Raw genomic sequence first — 27842 nt, forward strand, 5'->3', positions numbered from 1 at the left:
GTCAGTTAGACTCGAAACATCAGCTCTTTTCTCTCCTTACAGATGCTGCCAGACCTGCTGAGATTTTCCAGCATTTTCTCTTTTGGTTTCAGATTCCAGCATCCGCAGTAATTTGCTTTTATGTAAGAAGAAGGTTTGTGTAAGGATGAGATGTGATGGCTCGGTTAGGGTGATTGAGAGTTACAACCTAGCTAGGAAAGACCTAAAGAGCTATTGCTGGGGGAAAGGGAATTATGATGCGATTAGGCAAGATTTAGGATGCATAAGATGGGGAAGGAAACTGAAAGGGATGGGCACAGTTGAAATGTGGAGCTTATTCAAGGAACAGCTACTGTGTCCTTGATAAGTATGTCAGACATGAGGAAATGGTCGAGCATGGGAGACATGGTTTACTAAGGAAATTGAATCTCTTGTCAAGAGGAAGAAGAAGGCTTATGTTAGGATGAGACGTGAAGGCTCAGAGCAATTGAGAGTTACTAGTTGGCCAGGGAAGACCGAAAGAGAGAACTAAGAGCCAGGAGGGGACATGAGAAGTTATTGGTGGATAGGATAAGGCTTTCTATAAATATTTAAGCAATAAAAGAGTGACTAGAGTAAGATAAGGCCAATCAAGGATAGTAGTGGAAAGTTGTGCATGGAGTCAGAGGAGATGGGGAAGCACTAAATGAGTATATTTTGGAAGTATTCACACTGGATAAAGACAATGTTGTTGAGGAGACTACTGAGATACAGGCTACTAGACTAGACAGGATTGAGGTTCACAAGGAGGAGGTGTTAGCAAGTCTGAAAAGTGTGAAAATAGATAAGTCCTCTGGGTCGAATGGGATTTATCCTAGGATTCTCTGGGAAACCAGAGAAGAGATTGCTGATAGCTTTAGCCTTGATCTTTATGTTGTCATTGTCTACAGGAATAGTGCCAGAGGACTGAAGGATAGCAAATGTTGCCCCCTTGTCCGGCAAGTAGAGGCAACCCTGGTGATTATAGACCAGTGAAACTTTCTTCAGTTGTGGGTAAAGTGTTGAAAAAGATTATAAGAGATAGGATTTCTAATCATCTAGAGAGGAATAAGTTGATTAGGGATAGTCAGCACAGTTTTGTGAAGGGTAGGTCGTGCCTCACAAACCTTATTGAGTTCTTTGAGAAGGTGACCAAACATGTGGATGAGGGTAAAGCGGTTGATGTGGTGTATATGGATCTCAGTAAGGCATTTGGTAAGATTCCCCATGGTAGGCTATTGCAGAAAATACAGAGGTGTGGGATTGAGGGTAATTTAACAGTTTGGATCAGAAATTGGCTAGCTGAAAGGACAGAGGGTGATGGTTGATGGGAAACATTCATCCTGGAGTTCGGTTACTAGTGGAGTACAGCAAGGATCTGTCTTGGGTCCACTGTGAGATCAAACAGTGAAGGGGAGGGCAGGGATTAAATCAAAATAGAGTTGGAGGGGGAAATCAAACACTCCACTCCCTGTGGCACCCACCTCTCCCTGAACAGCTCAAGTGTGTTAGTGGACACCACGTGCTCCTTCTCCAGGGACACCCAGGCTCTGACATAACTGCGGAAAAGGGGCAGGCAGTCGGCCCTAACGACCCCCTTCACGGCCCACTACCTGGACCTGTTTATGGCCAGTTTGGCCAGGCCCAGGAGCAGACCCACGAAGAATTCCTCAGTACAACACACTCTTTTAATCAGTTACAACAAGGTTACAATTTTCTGCTCAATTGCACATTTGGTCCTAATTTTTTGCTGCATTCAGATTTTACTTTTGTCACTTTTAATATCCTCAGCAAATGTCACCAGTCTGCATAGAACTTGTCGCAAAAGCAGAATGCTGGAGAAACTCAGCAAATCTGTAAAGAGAAAAACAGAATTAACTCTGTCCGTGATTTTCTGTCTACACATGCTGCCAGACCTCTCCTGCACTTTGTTTTCATTGCAGATTTCCAGCATCTGGAGTTCAGTTTTATTTTCATGCTGAATACAGTATGTTCAGGCTGTTGGAAACAAAATAAACTTTAGGCAAAATCAGCCAAATTAAACATAACTCAAAAAAACTCATTAACAAAACCAGAGGATCAAATTTAAAACTCTTTTGTCTGGGAAATAATACAGTCTAGCCCATGCCTGGTGCTCAATGGTCTCAAAGCTCTGCGAGTACTCACTAAAAACGGGAACATAATAAAAATGTATTGATCAAACCATTGTAAGTTAACTGCCCATTTTCTGTCCTCCTGTGAATCAGCCATTATCTAGCTCCAATAGATCTCACTTACTTCATGGTGGAATGAAGCCAGGAGAGTGAACCCAAAACAACACTATCAATTGAAAAGAAAAAGAGTAGGCAAAATGGAGTAGGCCATTCAATATGACTATGGCTGATTATCCAAGTCTGCATCCTGTTCCTGCTTTCTCTTCACATTTTTTGGTTTCTCTAACACCAAGAATTCCATCTACCTCCTTTGTGAAAACAGTATTTGCTTTGGCCTCAACTACTCTTTATAGCAGAGAATTCCACTGTCTCTCCATTCTCTGGGTGAAGAAATGTCTCCTCATATCAATCTTAAATGGTCTATTCCATATTTGTAGACATCTTCCTGGGCTCCTCAGTCATAGTCATAGAAGGGGAAAACAGACCCTTTGGTCCAACTCGTCCATGCCGACCAGCTATCCTAGTCACATTTGCCAGTACTTAGCCCATGTCCCTCTAAATCCTTCCAATTCACATACTCATCTAGATACCTGTTAAATGTTGTAATTGTACCAGCCTCCCATCAGGAACATCATTCCTGCATTTACCCTGTCTAGTCCTGTTAGGAATTTATACATTTCAGTGAGACTCCCACCTCTTATTTTCCCTAAACTCCAATAAAGAAATCCTAATTGTTTCAGTACCTCTTCATTTATCAGCCCTACAGTACCTTCCATAACCACTGGACATTCTGACACAGTCAATGAAGTATTATTGAATTATAGTCACTGTTGGAATGTTGTAATGAAACTCAACAAACTCCCAGAAACAGTGTAATAGTAACCAGATCATCTGTTCTTGTGATGTTGTTGGAGGGATAATTATTGGCCAGGACACCACAGAGAACTCCAATACTCTCCTTAACAGTTTGCCATCAGATCTAAAGACCCCCGAAAGTAGACAAAAAAAATTTGTCTCTTTCACAGACACAGACACATCTTTTACCCAAGAATATCAGGGCCAAAAGATGCTCGAAGAAATGCCTGCAGAAGGCACTCAGTTCTGCTCAGAGTTTCTCTGGGTATACATTCAAATACAAGCTTATTATTACAAGGTCTTCAGCAGAAAAGGCACATACTTTAATTATTTTTAATCAACCTGTTCAGAGATGTTATTACACATCTCAGGAGTAGGTGGGACTTGAACCTGGTCCTCCCATTCCAGGGGTTGGGACATTACAACTGCACCACAAATGGGCCTCACATAGGTTAATTTAAAAAATACTAAACTGTTTTATATTGAACCTGTTCAGAGATGTTTTTACATACCTCTGGAGCAGGTAGGTCTTGGAGGAGTAGGGACTCTGCCATTACCCCACAAGCGACCTTCCCATATACTTTATTAATAGGAATCAGTTAATACCAAGTTCCACTAGTTTCACGCTGGTTAAGCACCTATGTTGCCTGGCTATAGAACCAACACCACGCTGACTAACTAGTCCCAGAGGCAGCAGCTGTGCATAGCTTCCCAGTTAACCCTTTCTGTCCATCTGTCTGAAACCACAGAAGGTAGACCCTCTGATAGTGCGGTCCTGCAGCTTGTGGGGTTAGACTTGTGTACAATCCCATCCTAACTGATAGCTAAGGGAATGTTACGCCCAGATCAGGGGGCGACAGAATGCTATAGCACAATAATAAATCATCTTCCCCAGCTGCTCTCAGACCTGGTGTGTGTATGTATGAGAAAGAGACATTTTTCTTGTCTGCTTTCGGGGTTCTTTAGATTTTGACATTTCCTTGCCGTATTCACTTTGACTTTATATAGAGGGAGCCCCACCCAAACCCCAACCTCCTCGGGATTGACAGGGAGGTTCCAGCTCCTGCAATTTAGCAGCCGGCCTGGGGAACACATCCTGAGCTCAAGGAGATAGACAGATGTAGCGGCCAATTAACCAGGTGCAATTAACCCAAGAGGTGAGTCCACTCGGTGCCGAACGTTAGATTTCTTGCCTTTAATTAGGTAAATGAAGTTCTCCTCGTTAATATCAGGGCGATGGTGTCATTACAAAATTTCAAAAGTAGGGGTTGGTCACGGGGAAGTCAATGGGATGGTTTTATTTCTGTGTAATATCAATGACATGGAAAACGCAGTAAGGGGACTCTCGGAGTGTGAAATGCAGTTTCTACCTGTGCACGTCTCACTCCCTGATAAAATACAAGGTTAGTTGTTTTTCTTAAATCACAATAATGTGGGGGTTTTATTTGACCTTGTAATATTCTGGTATTGAGTCAAACAGACACCTCCTCCGTCCTTCCGGGAAGCTAGGAGTCATTAACAGATACAGTTACATCAGTCCTACAGATTGGAGTTGTAGGATTCCGCCAAAGTTGCACCCAACATCAACAATATTTGCCTAAAATGAGCCATGGAAACGATGTTTGACCGTAATTTCTGCAGCTGTTGACTTTTTTTAAAACACCTGTCTCCGAAAGCAGTTTCCTGGAGTTAGACTGAAACCAACAGCCTGACACAATGAGGGCTGTTAGATGGGATTAGACAGAGCTCCCGGGAAAGCTGAAGTGCGGTGCGGTGTGATGTGATTTAGGTTCTGGACATGGATCACTCCCAAGTGAGGGGAGGCAATGCCTAGTGGTATTATCGCTGGACTTGAACCAGAAGCCCATATAATGTTCTGGAAACCCTGGTTCAAATCCTGCTATGGCACATCGTGGAACTTGATTCAATAAATAGCTGGAATTAAGAGTCTAGTGATGACCATGAATTCATGTCAATTGTTGGAAAAACCCATCTGGTTCACTAATGCCCTTCAGGGAAGGAAACTGCCATCTTTACCTGGTCTGACCTACACATGACTCCAGACGTCTCTTTAGTTATACAATTGACTCTTTGGGCCATTAAGATGGACAATAAATGCAGCCTGGTCAGCGATGCCCCCCCTCCTGTGAATGAATAAAGAAAGTTTAATTCCTGTTTACAGAAAGGGGTCTCTTTAAAGACTCCAGCTGTGTTTAGTATTCCTGGGCGATATTCTCATGTTTTATCTCTTTCATGATCAAAATAATCTTCTGGTTGACTGGACGTTAGTCGGATTAATGATCCTGAATCGAGTCATGCATTGACAAGCAGCTTTGTAAAGTTCAGATTATTTTAATTAATTTTGTAGTTTGTTAGAACTTGCCTTCCTGTTCCATCACTCTACAAAGTCTAATGAGAGCTACCTTGCCAGTGTTTGTGTGATTGTTACCGTGGGAATGTCTCTTTGTTGTGGCGATTGCCTCACACCAATGAGCAATCATACGGCAAATGTATCTGTTTGCCTTGGCAGCAAGGAGTTTGTTGCTGGGCTTAATATTTTTAACTTCATTCATGGGACGTGGGCATCAGCAATTTATTGTCATCCCTGATTGATGGCATGCTCAGCCATTTCAGAGGGCAGTTAAGACTCGCCTGTGGGTTTGGAGTCACTTGTAGTCCAGACATAAGGACATTCAGAAATATCAAAAATGGGAGCAGGAGTGGGCTATTTGGCCCCTGCCTGCTTTGCCATTCAGTAGCATCATGGCTGATCATCCAACTCAGTTCCCCCTTTCTCCCCCATACCCTTTGACCCCTTTTAGCTCTAAGACCTAATGTCCTCCTTGAAAACATTCAATGCTTTGGTCTCTCCTCTACACACAGGATAGTCTTCATCGGAACTGGGGGGGGGTGTACCAATATCCCGAGGGCAAAATTTGCTAACACTCTTCTGGCGGGTTTAAACTAATACAGCAGGGGAATGGGAACCGATATTGTAGTTTGAGTTTGCAGGGGGTTGAGAGTAGTGAGGTCAGAACTAAGAGTTCAAGGTTGCAAGAGGGCCCTGGCAAACAAGAGGTTGGTTTGGAGAGTGCCAGGAGCATCTGGAATAAGATGGGTGAATTTGCAGCGTGGGTTGGTACCTGGGACTTGGATATTGTGGCCATTTTGGAGACATGGGTAGAGCAGGGACAGGAATGGATGTTTCAGTAAGAACAGAGAAGATGGTAAAAGAGGGGGAGGTGTGGCATTGTTAGTCAAGGACAGTATTATGGTGGCAAGAAGGACGTTTGAGGACTCATCTAATAAGGTAGTATGGGCTAGGGTTAGAAATAGGAAAGGAGAGGCTACCCTGTTGGGAGTTTTCTATAGGCCTCCGAATAGTTCTAGAGGTGTAGAGGAAAGCATAGCAAAGATGATTCTCGATAGGGGTGGGTGTGACAGAGTAGTTTTTTTTTAAGATTACTTAGTGTGGAAACAGGCGCTTCGGCACAACAAGTTCACACCGACCCGCCAAAGTGCAACCCCCCCAGACCCATTCCCCTACATTTTACCCATTCACCTAACACTACGGGCAATATTAGCATGGCCAATTCACCTAACCTGCACATTTTTGGACTGTGGGAGGAAACCGGAGCACCCGGAGGAAACCCATGCAGACACTGGAAGAATGTGCAAACTCCACACAGACTGTTGCCTGAGGCAGGAATTAAACCCAGGTCTCTGGTGCTGTGAGGCAGCAGTGCTAACCACTGTGCCACCGTGCTGCCCACAAGTTATGAGGTCTTTAACTTTCCAAATATTGACTCAATTACTTCAGATGCGTCAGTTTTTGTCCAATGTGTGCAGGAGGGTTTCCTGACACAGTATGTAGACAGGCCAACAAGGGATGAGGCCACATTGGATTGGGTACTGGATAATGAACCCAGCCAGGTGTTAGATTTGGAGATAGGTGAACACTTTGGTGATAGTGACCACAATTCAGTTATGTTTACTTTTGCAATGGAAAGGGATAGGTATATACTGAAGGGTAAGAGTTATAACTGGGGGAAAGGCAATTGTGATGCGTTTAGGCAAGATTTAGGATTCATTGGATCGGGAAGGAAACTGTAGGGGATGGGCACAATTGAAATGTGGAGCTTATTCAAGGACCAGCTACTGCGTGTCCTCAATAAGTATGTACCAGTCAGTCAGGAAGAAAGTGGTTGAGGGAGGGAGCCATGGTTAATGAAAGAAGTTGAATCTCTTGTCAAGAAGAAGGACAAGGTTTGTGTTAGGATGAGATGTGAAGACTCAATTGAGAATTACAATCTAGCCAGGAAAGACCTAGGACTAAGAAGAGCCAGGAGAGGACATGAGAAGTTATTGGTGGATAGGGTCAAGGAAAACCCTACAGCGTTCTCTGGGTATATTGGAAATAAAAGAATGACTAGAGTAAGATTAGGATTAATCAAAGATAGTAGTGGGAAGTTGTGTGTGGAGTCAGAGGAGATTGGGGAAAAGGGCTAAATGAATACTTTTCATCAGTATTCACACTAGAAAAAGACAACGTTGTCGAGGAGAATACTGAGATACAGTCTACGAGATTAGATGGGATTGAGGTTCACAGTAGGGGAGGTGTTACCAATCCTGGAAAGCTTGAAAATAGATAAATCCCCTGGGCTGGATGGGATTTATCCTAGAATTCTCTGGGAAGCCAGGGAGGAGATTGATCTTTGTCATCATTGTTGACAGGAATAGTGCCAGAGACTGGAGGATAACCAATGTTGTTCCCTTGTTCAAGAGGGGGAGTAGAGACACCCCTGGAAATAACAGACTAGTGAGCCTTACTTCAGTTGAGGGTAAAATATTATAAGGGGTTATAAGAGAGGATTTATAATAATCTAGAGAGGAATAAGTTGATTAGGGATAATCAACATGATTTTGAGAAGGGTAGGTCATGCCTCACAAGCCTTGGGTTCTTTGAGAAGGTGACCAAACAGGTAGATGAGGGTAAAGCGGTTGATGTGGTGTATATGGATTTCAGTAAGGTGCTTGATAAGGTTCCCCACAGTAGACTATTGTACACAATACGGAGACATGGGATTGAGGGTGATTTAGTGGTTTGGATCAGAAACTGGCTAGCTGAAAGAAGACAGAGGGTGGTGGTTGATGAGAAATGTTCATCCTGGAGTTCACTTACTAGTGGTGCACCCCAAGGATTGTTTTGGGTCCACAGCTGTTTTTCACATTTATAAATGACCTGGATGAAGACATAGAAGGATGGGTTAGTAAATTTGCAGATGATATTAAGGTTGGTGGAGTTGTGGATAGTGACGAAGGATGTTACAGGTTACATAGAGACATAGATAAGCTGCAGGGCTGGGCTGAGAGGTGGAAAATGGAGTTTAGTGTGGAAATGCATGAGGTGATTCACTTTGGAAGAAGTAACAGGAATGAAGGGTAATGGTAAGGTTCTTGGTAGTGTAGATGAGCAGAGAGATCTCAGTGTCCGTGTACATAGATCCTTGAAAGTTGCCACCCAGGTTGATAGAGTTGTTAAGAAGGCATAGGGTGTGTTAGCTTTTATTGGTAGAGGGATTGAGTATCAGAACCATGAGGTCATGCTGCAGCTGTACAAAACTCTGGTGCGGTCGCACTTGGAGTATTGTGTACAGTTCTGGTCACCACATTATAGGAAGGATGTGGAAGCTTTGGAAAGGATTCAGAGGAGATTTACCAGGATGTTGCCTGGTATGGAGCGAAGGTCTTCTGATGAAAGGCTTAGGGACTTGTGGCTGTTGTTATTAGAGAGAAGAAGGTTGTGACATGTAAGATAATCAGAGGGTTAGATAGGATGGACAGTGAGAGCCTTTTTCCTCGGATGGTGATGGCTCGCACAAGGGGAGGTAGCTTTAAATTTATGGGGTGATGAATGTTGCACGGATGTCAGAGGGAGTTTCTTTACTCAGAGTAGTAGGGACATGGAATGCCCCGCCTGCAACAGTAGTAGACTCGCCAACTTTAAGGGCATTTAAATGGCCATTGGATAGACATATGGATGAAAATAGAATAGTGTAGGTTAGATGGGCTTCAGATTGGTTTCACAGATCGGCGCAATATCGAGGGCTGACGCATCTGTGCTGCGCTGGAATGTTCCATTTTCTAACCACTTTCTTTGGCAGAGAATTCCACAGGCTTCCCACTCTGGCTGAAAAAAATTTTTGTCATCTCAATCCCAAACGGCCTATCCCAGATCCTTAAAATGTGACCTCTTGCTCTTGACTCCCTGGTCATTAAGAAAGTGTCAAATATAGTTCTTACACCTAAAGGATTGAAGGGTTTTGGGAGAAAGGAGACTTGATTAGAGAGTTTAAGATGGAAGAATTCCTAGAGGGAAGTGACTGCAATACGATAGAATTCACCCCGCAGTATGAGAAGAAGAAACTGAATCAGATATAACTATTACAATGGCCAGGGCCGAGCATCACCAAACCTCCCCCTCGCCGGGGTAATCTGGGAGGCGAAACAGAAACACACGAAGGGGATGAAGAGGCAACCACAGCTAACAAGGGAAGTCCGAGAACATAAAAACAAAAGCAAAAGCATTTGCTGTGGTGAAGATTAGTGGGAAGCCAGAGGATTGAGAGGCCTTTAAAAAAACCCAGCATAGGATAACTAAAGAACCAAAAATGGGGGAGAATAAAAATTGAGAGTAAGCCAGCTAGCAAGAGGTTAGAGAGTGATCAGATTGGACATTAGACACTAGAAAATGAGGCTGGGGAAGTAAAAATGGGGGACAAAGAAATGGCAGAGAAACTGAAATAGGTACGTTGTATCAGTTTTCAGAATGAAAGACTACAGCGGCAGTCCAGAACTTCGAGAGTTAGGGGTTAGAGGCAAGGTCCTGGCATTGATAGAGGATTGACTGACTGGCAGAAGGCAGAGCTGGGATAAAGGGGTCTTTTTCAGGATGGCAACCGGTGACTAGTGGCGTTTCGCAGGGTTCAATGTACAGAGAGAGTTCTGAATTAACGTTTGAGAGGTCCATTCAAAAGTCTGTAACAGTGAGGGAGAAGCTGTTCTTTAGTCTGTTCACACATGTATTCAAACTTTTATACTCTCTTCCATTGGGCAGAAGATATAACGGGTGGGAGGGAGGTTGCTTTCCCAATGCAGCAGGAAGTCCGCGGATGGGAAGCTGGTTTGTGTGATGGACTGGGCTGTGTTCTACAGTGTGGGGTGGACAATCAGCCATGATCATGTCGAATGGTGGAGTAGGCTCGAAGGGCCGAATAGCCTACTCTTATTTTCTATTTTTCTCTTGTCCTACTTCCTCCTTCCCTTGATAATTTGTGCAACTTCAGCACGTGTTCTGTCAGTGGTTTGTTGTTCATGATGTTCTGACTTCCCAAAGGAAATATTACTTTAACAAAAGGGTGGCACAGTGGTTAGCACTGCTGCCTCACAGCGCCAGAGACCCGGGTTCAATTCCCGCCTCAGGCGACTGACTGTGTGGAGTTTGCACGCAAAGATGTGCAGGTCAGGTGAATTGGCCATGCTAAATTACCCATAGTGTTAGGTAAAGGGGTAAATGTAGGGGTATGGGTGGGTTACGCTTCGGCGGGTCGGTGCGGACTTGTTGGGCCGAAGGGCCTGTTTCCACACTGTAAGTAATCTCATCTAAAAGCAAAATTCTCCAGATTTTGGACACCTGAAAGGGTAGCTGAAAATACTGGATTTACTTGGCAACAGGTTGGCAGCACCAGTGAGAGTGAGAGTGGCAATACTTCAATTTGGGGGGATAGAAGGGGATGATGGAAAAATGCTAATGAGATGGGAAGCAAAAGGTGAGTTTGGTTGAGTCATCACTTTTTTTTCTTCTTTTGCCAAGCCCCTGGTATGGAGAGTCCAGAACTGATTGTCAATGATGGTTGTGGAGCATCTGCCGATATTCAATATCGGGTGAGGAATAGTGAGCAAATGTGTGACCCTGCTGATCCTGATCAACTCCGAAGAAAGCTGAAGTTTTTCTTCATGAATCCATGCGAAAAATTTCAAGCTCGTGGTCGTAAGCCATGGAAACTGGGAGTGCAGCTCCTAAAAATAGCAATGGTTACTCTCCAGGTAAGGTCTGTTTTTGTTTTCTTTTGTAAAATGTTGATTTGTGCTTGCAAATGAATAAGTCGCCAAACAGAATGAACAACTTTCAGGAATCCAGATCACTGAAAGATGTGAAAATCTCAGTGTGGGGACAAAAGCTTTGAACTTCAATTTTTAAAAAAATTGACACAAACAGATTTGAGCTAGCAAGTAACCTTCATGCCCCGAAACCTGTCCACCATCTAACAGGGACACAGGCCAGGACTGTGATGGAATACTCCTCACTTGCCTGGATGGGGGCAGCCCCAACAACACTTAAAGAAGCTCCACATTTGACTGGCACCACATCCACAAGAATCCACTCCCTCCACAGAGATGCTCAGCAGCAGTGTACACCATCTACAAGATATGCTGCCAATTCTTCTTTGACAGCACCCTCCCAACTCATGACTTGTACCATAGAAGCACCAGGGCAGCAGATACATGGGTAACTTCAGGATTTGCAAATCCTCCTTTGAATCACGTACCATCCTGACTTGGAAGTGTATTTCCATTCCTTCAGTTGTTGGGTTAAAATTCTGAACTTCTTTCCCTAACAGCTAAACTCTCAACCATGAATGTCTTGGGTGCTACCATTGACCAGAAACTGAACTGGATCAGCCATATAAATACAGTAGCTTCAAGAACAGGCCAAAGGCTTGGAATTCTGTGCTGATTAACTCCCATTTCATCCCCAAGGCCTGAACACCAACTACATATCTCTATTCAGGCGTGCGTTGGATTATTGTTCACGAGGAGAGAATGAGGACTGCAGATGCTGGAGATCATTCAAAGGGCGTGGTGCTGGAAAAGCACAGCTGAGTAAGCAACATTCAAGGAGCAGGTGAATCAACGTTTTGAGCATGAGCTGTTCATTAGCAATCCTGATGAAGGGCTTATGCTGGAAATGTCGACTCTCCTGCTCCGTGGATGCCGCCTGACTGGCTGTGCTTTTCCAACACTGCACTCTTCGACTGAGTGCAGTCCACTTGCTGTAGGTTGACCCACAATGTCCTCGGAGGGATCTTCAGGGTTTTGATCTAGTAACAGTGAAGGATACATTTCCAAGTCAGGATGGTGAGTTGCTTGGAGGGAGGCTTGCAGGGGATAGTGTTCCCATGTATCTGCTGCCCTTTGGCATCAAGCCTGACTTGTTGGACCTTGTCATGACGTTGAAGGTGTGTACTGTGCCTTTGAGAGAGTGAATGCTGTTTTGCACTGAGAGCTTACAAGTACCTGTCATATGACTGACCAGCAGTCCCAGGGAGTACTGGAAAGTAGAAAATATGTTAACATTTTGGTTGTGAAATAGATACCTGAGTTGGTTGCTGTTTTGACAAGAATTTGAATTTAGCCAATCAGTCAGTTTAAATTGTGCCCCAGCATACTAAAACTCAATCGAGTTTGAATTTATTGTTTTGCCAACATTGAATCAATGAGATGATCTGATGTTGGGGGGATAAAGGAGGCAGGCAGTTTGAAAGTCAGAGACCACCTGCCATCGAGAGTGAGAGTGAATGACATTCAAAATACTCTCTGTCAAAAGTACCTTTTTTTATTTGAAACATCTTTACAGCAAAAGACTGAAACTGCCCCTGGGAGATCTACAGTCAGAGGGAGACATACATCGATGACAACAGCCACTGTGTGGTTTTGAAATTAAGTTGATGTAATTTTAGTAGGGGTTTTATGGGAGCAGTATACTGTTATAGAGTGGGAGGCAGATAACAAGCAGTTAAGAGAAAGGGGGCTTAGAGTTGTAAATAATTGTTGTTAAATTTCACTTTTAGAGTTAAAGAATAAATTGATATTATTTTCTTTTAAATAGTGGAATTTGGGTAGTTCTCTGTCACTCATTCTTTAATAGGCTTCAAGGCGAGGTGAGCTTTTCTGGGTGTTTGGTTTAATTAGCAGAAGGGTTTCGTAACAGGGCAGACACCACCACTTTCTCGAGGGGCAACTCGAGATTGGGCAATAAATACATAGCTAGTCAGCAAAGTTCACAACCCTAGACTCGATTTCTAAAAGAACAATTCTATCCAGGTAATGAAAGATATAGCTGGAGTCTAATCTTCACAAATATTCAGGCAGGAGCACTACAAATAATCACTTCCAAACCCAACAGACACATTATTACTAATGCTTGTGGATCCTAATTAATTCCTGCTAGCAGTAAAATGATTTGCTCAGTTAAGGTAATAACAGATGACCAGAGTTGACTTTCCTCTCTGAGCTTCCTCAATGTGCCTGCCCAACTTTGTCTGAAGTTGTTCCAGTTTTCAGCATTGCTCCAAACTTTGTTCTGTGCATTATTGCCCATCTTTGTAAGAATTTTCTCAACTTGTCAACACTAGACATTTTAAAAAGTCAGGTTTTCTTGATTTACAGAAAGTTAAGTGACTCTCAGGGTTGACTTAAATGGAGGGGGATATGGTCTTGGAGAAGAATTGAAAATCTGCAAGGCAGGGTGAGCATACAACAGCATGAGCAAAGCAACACTTCATCCTCAGCGGGAGTCTTTTATGGATTAGATTCCCCACAGTATGGAAACAGGCCATTTTGGCCCAACAAGTCCACACCGACACCCAGACCCATTTCCCTCTGATTAATGCACCTAGCACTATGGGCAATTTAGCATGGCCAATTCACCCTGACCTGCACATCTTTGCAACTGTGGGAGGAAACTAGAGGGGGGGGGGGGGGGAGAAGAGGGGGGGGTCGAACCCAGATCCCTGGAACTGTGAGGCATTAGTGCTAACCACTGAGCCACCGTGCTGCTCCCTTCCTGTCCTTGATTCTACAGCTATCAAACTCCTGTGGTGGTGGCCTTTTTTCCCATTTCACCGCATGTGGGTGTCACTGTCGAAGCCAGCATTCATTCTGTCCCTAACTGCCCAGAGGCCAGTTGAAAGTCACTGATATTGATGGGTCTGAAGTCAAACTGCAGAGTTCCTGCTCCTCCTTCTTCTAAAGGACATTGGTGGAATCAGATGGATTTTCACAACCATTAGCCATCAAACTCCAGATTTTTATTTCATTTAACATTCACCATCTGCTGTGGTGGGATTTGAGTCCATGTCCCCAGAACATAAGCCTGGGATCCTGGATTACTAGCCCAGTGATCTTACCTGTATACCACTGGATCACCCCATCCTCTCTCCGCGTGAAGGACTCCAATGATTGTGATGGCAACAACAGGTCACCTCCAGGGCAGTCAATGTGAGCAGTGAATTGTCGAAGGATCTGCCTGTTGTTGTTTCACCAGAAATTCTGGCCTTGCTATTGGACAGTCGTGTAATAATGTAGATTAAAAATGGTCCAGAGCTATGGACATTGACATGGGATCAGGAATTTCTTTTTAGGGGGGAAAAACAATCATCTTTGAGCTTATTGATAGTAATGCGATTGCTACCTTTTTTTTGTTTATAGTTGGTTCTGTTTGGACTGAGCAATCAAATGGTTGTGCTCTTCAAGGAGGAGAACACCATCGCTTTTAAATATCTCTTTATTAAAAACTACGCAGATGCAACTGATAATGACAATGACTTTGCAATCTACACACAGAGTGAAGTCTATGAGTATCTCTCGTTTATATTCAGTCAGGTAAGCGAATCATTGCATTAGATCAAACGGTCCTTCACACCATTTCATAGTGTACATGGCAAGAGGTTTGAATGTGAATGAATGCAATTCTATGCGACACGACTCGGTTTGCATTTCAAGACAATGGGTTACTTCATCAGATGTTATTTCTAAAAGACCTTTCTGGAAAAGGCAAGTTATCACATATGCCTTTTCAAACCCATCGAGACTGACCCAATGGGTTGATTAACAGAAGCAAGGGTTCAAGAGGGAGGTAAATACTGTCAGAAACAGCACTGTAGCTTTCTATGGAGCGTGCGTTTTAGTAGGTTGTGATATTCCCCCAACTCGCGCTCTCAAGGCGTTCAATTCCAGTCTCCCTGCTATCGGAAGGATACTCTGAAACCTTTTCAGGTTTCACAAAAGATTTACAAGGATGTTGCCAGGGTTGGAGGATTTGAGCTAAAGGGAGAGGTTGAATAGACAGCAGATGTTTTCCCTGGAGCGACAGAGGCTGAGGGGTGACCTTATAGAGGTTTATCAAATCATGAGGAGCAAAGGTAGGATGAATAGTCAAGGTCTTTCTTTCCCAGGGTAGTAGAGTTCAGAACTAAAGGGTATAGTTTTAGGGTGAGAGGGGAAATATATTAAAGGAACCTAAGGGGCAACGTTTTCACATAGAGGGTGATGTGTGTATGGAATGAGCTGCTAGAGGAGGTGGTGGAGGCTGGTACAATTACAGCATTTAAAAGGCATCTGAATGGGTACATGAATGGAAAGAGTTTAGAGGGATATGGGCCAAATGCTGGCAAATGGGACTAGATTAGGTTAGGATATCTGGACAGCATGGATGGGAGAGGTCTGTCTCTGTGCTGCTACATTCGTTGGGAGAAGGGATCTCATGACACTTGGTGAAGATGTGCAAAGAAGTTCTCTTGGGCCTTGGCCAAGAAGTACCCCTCTGCAAACATCGCCAGCAACAGTGATTTGAGCATTGAGCTCCTTGCTGTTTATGAGAACTTGCTGTGTGGAATTTACAAGCCATTTTTCCCTTTGATGATAACCACGACAAAGCTCTATTGTGTTTGCAGACCTTGGCACTCCCTGAGCTCATGCAAGGAATGACAAAAAAGCAATTCTTTATCTGTCTTGCTGCTGTCTGATTTGTGTGGGCTACCTTTCATAGTGACAAATCTGTCTTTATAGGTCTGTTTCTCTTTATATAAAAAAAAATATCTTTTTTATTTTAAAAGTTTCTGTTTAGAAGTTTTAAAATTCCCTTTCCTTAAAGATCTCCCTAATTCAATACATGCTAGCTTGAGGATGCATTTTCCAGGTGTATAACAGAGTGGAACATTGGACTTTGCTAACATGACCTTGTAATAATAGCTGCTACTGGAGAAACTCACTGTTTCTGAGTGACCTACAACACACGTTTTTGTCCTTCTCAATTGTTGCAAATTAGTATTGAGCCACCCCCCCGGCTGAGTAATTTTTGATTTAGATTAGATCCCTACAGTATGGAAACAAGACCTTTGGCCAACAAGTTCACGACGGCCCTCCAAAGAGTAACCCACCCAGACCCATTTCCCTCTGACTAATGCACCTAACGCTATGAGCAATTTAGCATGGTCAATTCACCTAACCTGCACATCTTCGGACTGTGGGAGGAAACCTGAGCAGCTGGAGGAAACCCACGCAGACACTGGGAGAATGTGCAAACTCCACACAGACAGTTGCACGAGGCTGGAATTGAACCTGGGACCCTGGTGTTGTGAGGCAGCAGTACTAGCCACTGAGCCACTGTGCTTAAGTTCTAATATTGCATAATAGCAGTGTGGTTGTCTTCTGAATTGTGATTTTCAGAGAATGACCTGTATTTCTGGGTAATATTTCCCCTCCTACCGGAGACCAATCAAAAGAATTTTTGAAGTTGTTGATCACCTTGGATTTTTGAGATGGTTCCAAAAAGGGAGTGAGTTTGACTGAAAGGCCAATCCCTAATATCCTGGCATTGAGCTGCCTGATCAATCCCTGGTGTGTAGGAACACCCACAGTGCTGCTAGGGAGGGAGGTCCAGGATTTTATCCAGAATATGTAATTCCAGTCTAATACAGAAAATTAAATAAAGAGGAAATGTAACATTTAGATTCAGAAATAAAAAAAACAGAAGAAAAAGTCATTTTAGATAAAAATCCACCAGTTAAACTCTATGGAATTACATTCCACAGTAGTAATAATTTTCAGTGAGGCAGAGTTTATTCATGAGTTATAACCATTTTAGGCTGAGATAGATAATCCCTAACATTCTGAAGCGAGTTTGATATTAGAATCATGGAATCCTTACTATGTGGAAAGAGGCCATTTGGCCCATTGTGTCTGCACTGACCCTCCTAAGAGCATACCACCCAATCCCTGTAACCCTTCATTTCCCATGGCGAATCCACTTAGCCTGCACATCCCTGGACATTATAGGGAAACTCTAGATTCTTTGGACTGTTGGAGGAAACCCATGCAGACACGGGGAGAATGTGCAAACTCCATATACAGTCACCCGAGGCTGGAATTGAACCGGGGTCCTTGGTGCTGTGAGGCTGCAGTGCTAGCCACTGTGCTGCTCTTCAGCATTTTTGAAAGCTCCTAATGGAGCAGTGCAACGTTTCATGCCTGACCTCCTGTCTACTTACTCAGAAGGTGTTGTCCAATTTTGTATACTGAGAGCGGAGAGTGGTGTTGACCCTAGTGCAAGTTTGACAACCTTGATTTTCTTTTCTCTTTCTATAATGAAGAGGCTGAGTACAGGGATAGTGACATCTTGCTTCATTTGTATCGGGGCTTGGTTAGACTACACCGAGAGGACTGTTGCAGGTTTGTTCTCCTTATCTCAGGGAAGGTATTATTGCTGCAATGATGGTTCATCAGACTGGCTTCCAGATGACAGGACTGTCCTATGGAGAGACATGAGGCAAACTGGACCTGTATTCTCCAGAATCTCAGACAGTGAGAGATGATCTCACTGAAGCTTCCAAAATACCTAAAAGGATAGAGAGGTGGGTGCTAGGAAAATGTTTCCCCTGGTTGAGGAGTGTAGAGCCACTGGATGCCATTTAAGGGGATATCTCTAGGTCAGGGATGAGGAGGAATTGTTTAACTCCAAGGGTTGTGAGTCTTTGGAATTCTACCCCAGAGGATAGTGGAGTATCTCTGAGCATGCTGAAGGTAGAGATTGATGGGTTTCTGATTACCAATAGTGTACAGAGGATGGAATAGGTAAACCACATTGTAGTGTTTGATCAGCCATGATTGCATTGTTGGGCTGAATGGCCTGCAGCTGTTCCTATGTTCTTCAATGATGCCACGTTGTCTGCACATCCCCAACAATCAGTCTTTAGTTTGGTTGATTCTTTGGACCTGGGGTCTGTCTTTGTCCTTTGGACTTTAGAGCGATTTATTTCATAGAACAGTACACCACAGGAAGAGGCCCTTTGACCCATGATGTTGTGCTGAACATGACACCAAGTTAAATTAATCCCTTCTGCCTGTCAATATCCCTTCATTCCTTGCATGTACTTATGTAAAAGCTCCTTAAATTTTATTGTCTTTGTGTGTAGTTTTCCTGCTTCTCTGACAGAGAATTGGCAAGAGCAACTTTTAAAGAGAAGTTGTGGGTGGGGGGGGGGGGGGGGGTAGAGAGCAATATTGATGCAGCCAACTTCAGGGACTGTCCTTCACAGGATCAGAGTTAAACTGCAGTCAGACCAATCAGACGGCAGTTACTATGCTGAGCCCTTCTGAACCTAGGATAAATGGTGTCAATTTGCTGAGAGTCAAGTTCCTCAAAAAGTAACATTTTAGTAAATGCGTCGTTTAGTTTCACTTGTTTCTCTAAGTTGGAAACAACTGTTTGCACATTCTCCCTTTTTGACAGGAGTGTTTTTGTCATTTTTCAAACCACAGTTCAAAAATACAATGATTTGGTGTCTGCCACGTCTGACTGGTTTGGTAGTACCATCAGCTGAGATTGACTTTGTTACAATCTTCCTTTCCATTTTGCTTGCCATGTGGGTATCACTGGAAAAGGCAGCACTTGATGCTCATCCTTCATTTTCAATGGGTCACTGGGGCAGTTTCAGGGGGCAATTCAGAGATAACCACATGGCTGTTGGTCTGGAGTCACGTGTAGGCCAGAACCAGCTGGGATGGCTGACTTCTTTCCTGGAAGGACATTAGGTTTACAAGGTGAGGTTTTCATGACCATCAACTTCTGTTGGATTGGACCAGCTTTTAATTCTAGATTTTTAAAAATTGAATTCAAATTTCATATCTGCTGTGGTGGGATTCAAACCTATGCTTCCAGAATATTAGCCTGGGATTCTGAATTACTATCTAGCAATCAAACCATTACTCCATCCTCTATTAGTCACTCCGTCAGCCTACATTTGAGGGGGAAGAGAGTCCTGGCTGCTTCAGCCTTTCCATTAGAGTAACTACCCACCACAGGCAGTTTGTTGTCATTTTATATATATATATATACTCTAATGGAAAGGCTGAAGCAGCCAGGACTCCCTTCCCCCTCAAATGTAGGCTGACAGAGTGACTAATAAAGGATGGAGTGATGTATATAAATATACATTAAAAAAATGCAATGTTTTTTGCTCAATCTCTAATCTCTGCAGATCCGAATTCTGACACTATGCCAAGTGTAGCATCAGCACAATTATCCAAAAGGCTTTCTGAACATTAAAGAGAAACTTAAACCTTGGTCAAAGGAAATGGAGGTTTGTTATAGTTTGGGAAAAACTCAGTGACATCCCATTCCTCGAGACAATTTGAACTTGATTTCTCATCACAGCTCATCCAGGTTGGCACGGAGGCTCAGTGGTTAGCACTGCTGCCTCACAGCACCAGAGACCCAGGTTCAATTCTCCCAGTGTCTGTGTGGGTTTCCTCCAGGTGCTCAGGCTTCCTATTTCAGTCAAAAGATGTGCAGGTTAGGGTGGATTGGCCATTCTAGTTTCCCATAGTATCTAGTGATGTGCAAATTAGGTGGATTAGCATTAGGAAATGCAGGGATAGGGTATGGTGGGGGTCTGGGTTGGGATGCTCTTTTTGGAGGGTCAGTGTGGACTGGATGGGCTTGCTTCCACATTATTGGGATTCTATTGTCACGTAGTGAGAATCTGCATCTCTAGCATTTAGCATCACTATTTCCTCTGCTGTAAACATTAGTTTCTGTCTCAAACAAATGGTATCTTTTCTTTTCTAGTATGTGCAACTACATAAGATCTCAGTTGGCAATCATGCCTATGAGAGGAGAGGGACAGATTTAACACCACTGACCGTCTGTCAGTATTTTTATAAGTGGGGCAGTGTCAGTTCTGGCAATGAGTCCTTCAACATTGACCCAAAGATTGAGACAGGTAGGTGTGTCAGAGTTTCAATCAGATGCTGCCAATGTGTTTGATATGTCTGATGGTTGGGAATACTTTCAAGCCCTTGTGTCTCGAATGAGAGTTCTTGGTTATAAGTCCAGTGACATTACTCCTGTCTCCCCTGTCTTTACAATGTGGGGTGTCAAGAAGAGATTTTTTTAAAAAACACAATTATAATAATACATGCATTCCCGCGGAGACTGGTCCAAAAGGGTAATTTTAAACAAAAATGTGGAAATTCCTTTAGGATATAACAAAGAACAGTGGATGCTGGTGATTCTGAAACAAACAAACAGCAATTATTTGAGAAACTCAGCAGGTCTGGCAGTGGAGAGAAAACAGAGTTAACACTTTGAGTCTCATGACCTTCTGTCGAGGAACTTGAGACATTAACTCTTTTCTCTCCCCACAGACAGAGTTTGTCCAGCAATATCTACTTTGTTTTTATCACTGAAATTAGGCTTCGGGCCTCATTGATTCAGTGTAAGGAAGACTGCCTCCACAGGCAACTTGCCCATATTGAAGTCATAAATGTCATGTTAGAAGTGACTCAAAGGTTCATTTCAAGATGAGGAATGGGGACTTGAGAGTTGCAAAATCATACCCAGTCCACGGGACCTGCTTCTGAACTTGTTCTTTTGGTCAATGTCACGCCATAATTACGTATTATCTATCTAAAGCATCCATGATGTGGAGCAGCCGGTGTTGGGCTGCGGTGGACAAGTTAAAATCACCACACCAGGCTATAGTCCAACAGGTTAAAATCACACCACACAAGGCTATAGTCCAACAGGTTAAACTCTCACCACACCAGGCTGTAGTCCAACAGATTAAACTCGCACCACACCAGGCTATAGTCCAACAGGTTTATTTAGAAATACTTTGGTAACTGTGGAGCAGGATCATAAGACACCAGAATTTATAGCAAGAGATTAGTGTTGTGCAACTGAAATGATATGATATATTGAACAATCCTAGACTGTTATTAAGTCTTCCATCTTTCAAAATGGTCATTTACTATAAATTCTGTCTAATAGTCCTACTCCACAGCTACCTGATGAAGGAGCAGCGCTCTGAAAGCTAGTGCTTACAAATAAACCTGTTGGACTATAACCTGGTATTGTGTGATTTTTAACTTTAAGGTAAGGTGGAGATTTTGGGGATAGACTCCACCCAGCGATATGACCCTTGCAATCCTGCTCTTAGCAACACCAATATCGGAATTGATATTCTTCACCTGTACTTTGACCCCAAACTAGAGCCTCGTCGATAGCCTGTCTTTATTCTGTGATCTACTCCTTTTCTGAAATGGAACTCCACGTGAGTTAGTTAAATTGGAAGATTGTTCTTGTTAAGAGCAGGGTAAGAATATCTCCATCTTCCTGCCTGCTCCACATTCAGTAAGATTGTGCTTCGGAACCTATCCATCTCCGTCACTAATTTATAGAATGATTGTGTGTTCCCCGTTCTCTACAGTCCAGAATTCTGAAAAGTTTATTTTTTTTTTTAGATGAAGGAATTCCTCCTTATCTCAGTCCTCTGTGACATACCCTTATTCTGGGGCCATAAAAATCACAGAATCCCAACAGTGCGGAAAGAGGCCATTCAGCACATTTGGTCTGCAACAAGCCTCTGAAGAGCATCCCACCCAGACCCAGCCCCTTACCCTATCCCCATGATTACCAAACCTAATCCCCTTAGCCTGCACATCCCTGGATGCAATGGGCAATCCACCTAACCTGCATATCGTGGGACTGTGGGAGGAAACCCTCACAGACACAAGGAGAATGTCTGTGTGGAGTCTGCACAGTCACCCGAGGTTGGAATCTGACCCAGGTCCCTAGAGCAGTGAGGCAGCAGTGCTAACCACTGAGTCACTGTGTCACCCTCCGCAATAGGGCTAGAGGCTGCAGATGGGGGAAATTGCTTCTTGGCATGTTTAAGTGGAAGAATTGTTAATTAGAGCTGTTAAACTTTTATTTCTTCACTTGGTCAAATCTAGGTTCAGTTCCCAGTCTATAGTTTATCCCCCTCAGCAATAAGGAACAAATGTAGGCCATTTGGCCCCCTCAAGCCTGCTTCATCGTTTGATAAGATCATGGCTGATCTGTTTATGTCTGGAGTTCCATATATCCATCTTTCCCTGATGACATTTGATTCCTTTGTCTAACAAGAATCTATTGGTGTCCACCTTCAAAAAGTCCTGAGGCAGAGAGTTCCAAAGTCATGCAACCCGCAGAGAGAAAACATTTCTCCTAAGCTGTGCTTAAAAGATGGCCCATAAAGTTTAAACAGTGTCCCCTAGTCTTGCACTGACCCACAAGAGGAACTGACTTTCCCACATCCCCCTGGTCAAGGTTGTTAAGGATCTGATACACTTCAATCAGGTTCCCCCTCACTCTCCTAAAGCCCAGTGGAAACATACTTGGTCTGTCCAACCTTTCCTCATCAGACAACTCACTCACTCCTGGTGACTCTACAGTAAAGTAAATCAAAAAAAAAGATTCTTGAAATCTGAAACAAAAGCAGAGGGTGCTGGAGAAACTCAGCAGGTCAGCAGCATCTGTGGAAAGAGTTGCATTTCAAGTCCAGAAGAATCATATTGACTCAACATTAATTCTCTTTCTCTGTCCATAGACGCTGCCAGACCTGCTGAGTTTCTCCAGCAATTTGTCTTTATATCAATTTATTAACCTTCTGAATCACTCCATTACATTTACACCTTTAAGTTATGGAGAATAAAACTGTTCACTACATTTGAGATGTGTATGACGTGACATCCTCATGGCTGTTACAATTGAAGTTCAATCTGCCTACAGGCTTTTTATCCACTTGTCAAAAAGCAGAGAATGTTTTCCTTCCATCGGTTACCATCTCCTGTCCTGGTCCATTACTTAAAAATTGAAACAACTGCAGATGCTGTAAATCAGAAACAAAAATGCTCAACAGGTCTGGCAGCATCTGTGGAGAGAAATCAGAGTTAATGTTTCATGTCCAGTGACTCTGCTTTCTCTCCACAGATGCTGCCAGACCTGCTGAGCTTTTCCAGCAATTTGTTTTTATTTCTGACCAACTATTTCTTTGTCAACCAGCATAAAGTAAGAAAGACGTAACTAGTAGGGGAGTAAAATATCATTCCTTTGGGTTGTGAGATGTAATGAAGTCAATCCTTCATCAGTCGGTTTTCAAATGTTCATTTAATGTCAAAGCCTGACTGACTATGAAGGCTGCAGTAACCCCCCTCTATCCCATAGAATGCTTTGACATGGAGCCAGTGTTACCTATGTCCAGTGGACACACAACAGACAATAAGCTGAACATGACGTTGCATTTTCACAGGTGAACTACTTTACTTCTGACTTTTTGAATGAACATGTCTCTGTAATTTTTTAAACTCTGGAGGAACTTATCTTTTTAAATTTTCCTTTGTGTGATAGGCTGGTGATGGTTCAGGTTCATTTCACACTGAAGGCGATTAATCTACAAACAATCCGTCATCACGAGTTGCCAGACTGTTATGATTTTTCAGTTACAGTAAGTGGCTTGTCCTTTTACTCTGTGTTATAAACTAAAACAAAGAACTACAACTGCTGGAAATCTGAAACAAAAGCAGAAACTGCTGGAGAAACTCAGCAGGTCTGGTGGCATCTGTGGAGAGACAAACCATTAATGTTTTGAGTCCAGTGACTCCTGTTCATCTCCTCATTTATCTGTATTCTTGAGTGAAGTGGAAATTGTCCTTTAAAAGCCAGGAGTCATGTTGAGTTTAAACAATACAAAACTGAACTGAGTTTCCCCCTTTAACTTTTACTGATGGGTCTAGGGCAATTCTTGGGTTTGAGTCAAGAATTTGACCATTTGCTGAGGTCAAAGTCCTATTACAGGTCTCTCTCAACCTGTAAATCTAGATTTGAACTCCCATCGAGAGAATGCATGTCAGTTTAATGTGAAGGCTTGTTTCCACAGAAATGATTACACTAGTGAATGTCTTTGGCAGGGTGATTTCCCCAGCCCAGCTCTGAATAAGATGATACTTTTAATGTTAACAATACATCACATGATCTAGAAGCAGAATTCGGATATTCGGCCCATCAGATCTCCTCCACCAGTCAATCATAGCTGACATGTTTCTCATCCCTCATTCTCCTGCCTTTCTCTGTAACCCTCGATCCCCTTACTAATCAGAAGCCTATCAATCTTTGCCTCAATGACTTGGCCCCCACAGCCCTCTGCGGCAATGACTTCCACCGATTAACCACCCTCCAGCTGAAGAAATTCCTCCTCATCTCCATTCTAAAGGGTCCTCCCTTCACTGAGGTTGTGCCCTTTGGTCCTGGTCTGGTCTCTCCTAGTAGTGGAAATCTTCTCCACATCCACTGTATCCAGGCCGTTCAGTATTCTGTAAGTTTCAATGAGATTCTAAACTCCATTGAGGACAGTCCCAGAGTCCTCAACTGCTCTTCATGTGACAAGCCCATCATCCCTGGGATCATTCTTGTTAATCTTTACTGGACACCGCCCCCCCCCCCCCCCCCCCACCCCCCCTCCACAAGGTCAGCACATCCTTCCTTCGATACGGGGCCCAAAATGCTCTCAGTATTCCAAATGCGATCTGACTAGCGATTTATACAGCCTCAGCAATACATCTTTGCTCTTGTATTCTGATATATGCATCACTGGCTGGGCAAATATTTTATTGCCGCCTTGAACTGTTACAGGTTGACCATGTCCTTGGGAGAGGGATACAGGATTTTGTCCCAGTAACACTGAAGAAATGGTGATGTATTTCCAAGTCATGATCCTTGGGTTAAACCTCCACCAGTCATGTGTCTCTGATGAAAGAGTAGTCCTGTGCTCATGTGGATCTGTACGTTGACTTTACCATTCCTAATATTACAGACTCCATCTCTAACAATACCAGGCAGACCACGCATAAAGCCTTCGGGTGTCAAATAGCCTTCATTGTCTGAAAAGCTTCAATTTCATTGTAAGACACGTGGCTTTTATCAGATTTGGCGATGTATCTGGGAGTGCCTGGCGTGAGGGACATTGTATGGAGGGAGCCTATAATTTAATGATCTACACAATAGCAAAGCAATACAGGGACCATTAATTAATCTATCTAGAGGAGCACTGGCCTAATCATTCAAACTTTGTTCTTTTTATCTTGTAGATTACTTTTGACAATAAAGCACACAGTGGAAGAATCCAAATTAACTTGGACAATGATGTTTCCATTCGGGAGTGTAAACGCTGGCATGTAACTGGGGGCAGTATGTGTGTTTTAGTTTACTCTCTGTTGACAAAGAATTTGTTTAATTTAGTTTAATGAGTTTATGTTGAAACCAGTTGCTCCAGATCCTTCTATAAAGAGTCGTAAGGGATGGGTAGGAAAGTGTGACTGAGGCGGAGATGAAATCAGCCATGATGGTTTTAAATGGTGGAACAGACTCGAGGGGTTGAATGGTCTACTCCTCATTCTTTGTGTAAGGTCACTGCTGATCATTTAGTTCCTCCCTGTGACCAATGGGTATTTGTTTTAATGTTTAATCATGTCTGGGTGTAAATATTGCTGGTATTTATTGTCCATCCCTAATTGTCATTGTGGTGAAGCTCTTGAAGTCCTTGTGGGTCAAAGCACACCCGGAGTGCTGTTTGAGATCCTCTGCAGTGACTTTTGTGCAATGGAATGTCATAGAGTCATAGAGATGTACGGTACCGAAATAGACTCTTTGGTCCAACCCGTCCACACTGACCAGATATTCCAACCCAATCTAGTCCCACCTGCCAGCACACGTCCCATATCCCTCCAAACCCTTCCTATTCATGTGCCCATCCAGATGCCTTTTAAATGTTGCAATTGTACCAGCCTCCACATCCTCTGGCAGCTCATTCCACACATGCAGCACCCTCTGCATGAAAAAGTTGCTCCTTCGATCTCTTTTATATCTTTCCCCTCTCACCCTAAACCTATGTCCTCTAGTTCTGTACTTCCCCACCCCAGGGAAAATACCTTGTCTATTTTCCCTTATCCACACCCCTCATGATTTTATAAAGCTCTATAAGGTCACCCCACAGCCTCCAGCGCTCCAGGGAAAACAGCCCCAGGCTCTCCTTATAGCTCAAACCTTCTAACCCTGGCAACATGCTTGTAAATCTACAGAATTCATAACAACAATGCTGTATTTGTATTGCACCTTTAAAATGATCAGTGCTAAAGTGCTTCACAGCCATATTATAAAATATGGTCCTGAGCCACCAAACTAGGTATTAAGGTTGATTCATCAAAAACTTGGTCAGAAATGTAAGTTTTGTCAAGACTTCACTTTAAAGGGAGGTGAGACTTGAGAGGTTATGGCGCACATTCCAGAGCATGGGGCCCAGGCAACTGAAAGAACATAAATTGTGGCAGAGTAATTCAAATCAAGGATACAATGTAATATAACTGTTGTTTTATGCATATTTGAAATGTTTGGGTTTTGAGTTTAAAAACACAAAAACATGGGTTACTAAGTTAATTAGCTTGTAAATGTTTCTGTGGCCATGGTGATTTCATTCTCAACCATTTGAGAGCTACTTAGATAGTCTAATGGGTTAGACTGTTGAAGCAGCTGTAGGCCGTTCAGTCTGTCAAATCTGGTCGACATTCGATGAGATTATGGCTGATCTGATAATCCTCAACTCCACTTTCTTGCCCATGAGTACTTTTATTCATTAAAAATCCGACTCAGCTTTGAATATATTTAACAGTTTTGCTGCTACAGCCTCTGAAGTAAAAAAAACTCCCAGATTCACTACCCTCTAAGAGAATTCCTCTTCATCTCCGAAAACACAAATATGCTGGAGATCACAGTGGGTCAGGCAGCATCCGTGGAGAGTGAGCAAGCTCAGCTTTCGAGTCTAGATGACTCTACATCAGAGCTTAACCTGCTGTGATTTGTAGCATTTTTTTTTGCTGTTTTTATTACAGATTCCAGTTTCTGCAATAATTTGCTTTTCTTCTTCTCTGTTTGAAATGTGATCCCTTATTCTGAGATGATGCCCTCCTAGACTCTTCCACAAGGGGAAGCTATCTCTCCACATCCAGCCTGTCAAGCCCCCTCAGAATTTTGTATGTTTCAATAAGGTAACCTTTCCTTCAAAGCTCCATTTAGGCCCAACCCATAAGCGAATCCATCCATACTCAGGATCGGGTATGTGAACCCTCTCTGGACTGCCTCCAGTGTCAGAGTGTCATACCTTAGACAAGAGATCCCAGACTAGTCACTGTATCCAGCTGTGGTCTGGTTTGTTATAGTTATACTTGTTATAGTCTTGATGAGACTTCCCTGTTTTTATGCTGCATTCATTCTGAAATAAAGGCATTTCATTTGCCTTCCCTATTCCCAACTGAATGTACATAGAACATAGAACAATACAGCACAGAACAGGCCCTTCGGCCCACGATGTTGTGCCGAACATTTGTCCTAGCTTAAGCACCTATCCATGTACCTATCCAATTGCCGCTTAAAGGTCATCAATGATTCTAACTCTGCCACTCCCACAGGCAGCGCATTCCATGCCCCCACCACTCTCTGGGTAAAGAACCTACCCCTGACATCTCCCCTATACCTTCCACCCTTCACCTTAAATATATGTCCCCTTGTAACACTCTGTTGTACCCGGGGAAAAAGTCTCTGACTGTCTACTCTATCTATTCCCC

General features: G+C 43.2%; 1 protein-coding gene across 3 annotated transcripts in view; it reads left to right on the forward strand.

Moving 5' to 3' along the window:
* The first annotated feature begins 4031 nt into the window (after positions 1-4031).
* mcoln3b (mucolipin TRP cation channel 3b) overlaps positions 4032-27842 on the forward strand; it is a 50333-nt gene continuing 26522 nt past the window's right edge. The window contains exons 1-7 of one of the 3 annotated variants that reach the window (XM_043700117.1): positions 4032-4162; positions 10879-11111; positions 14556-14729; positions 19975-20128; positions 23395-23479; positions 23578-23674; positions 25314-25413. In XM_043700117.1, the coding sequence (XP_043556052.1) occupies positions 10887-11111; positions 14556-14729; positions 19975-20128; positions 23395-23479; positions 23578-23674; positions 25314-25413 (835 nt within the window). In that variant the 5' untranslated portion in view covers positions 4032-4162; positions 10879-10886. Of the gene's footprint in view, positions 4163-4251; positions 4409-10878; positions 11112-14555; positions 14730-19974; positions 20129-23394; positions 23480-23577; positions 23675-25313; positions 25414-27842 lie in introns of those variants that run through there. The other 2 variants (XM_043700116.1, XM_043700115.1) reach the window with 2 other exon arrangements.

The sequence above is a fragment of the Chiloscyllium plagiosum genome, chromosome 11 (assembly GCF_004010195.1).
Source record: "Chiloscyllium plagiosum isolate BGI_BamShark_2017 chromosome 11, ASM401019v2, whole genome shotgun sequence".
NCBI lineage: Eukaryota > Metazoa > Chordata > Chondrichthyes > Orectolobiformes > Hemiscylliidae > Chiloscyllium > Chiloscyllium plagiosum.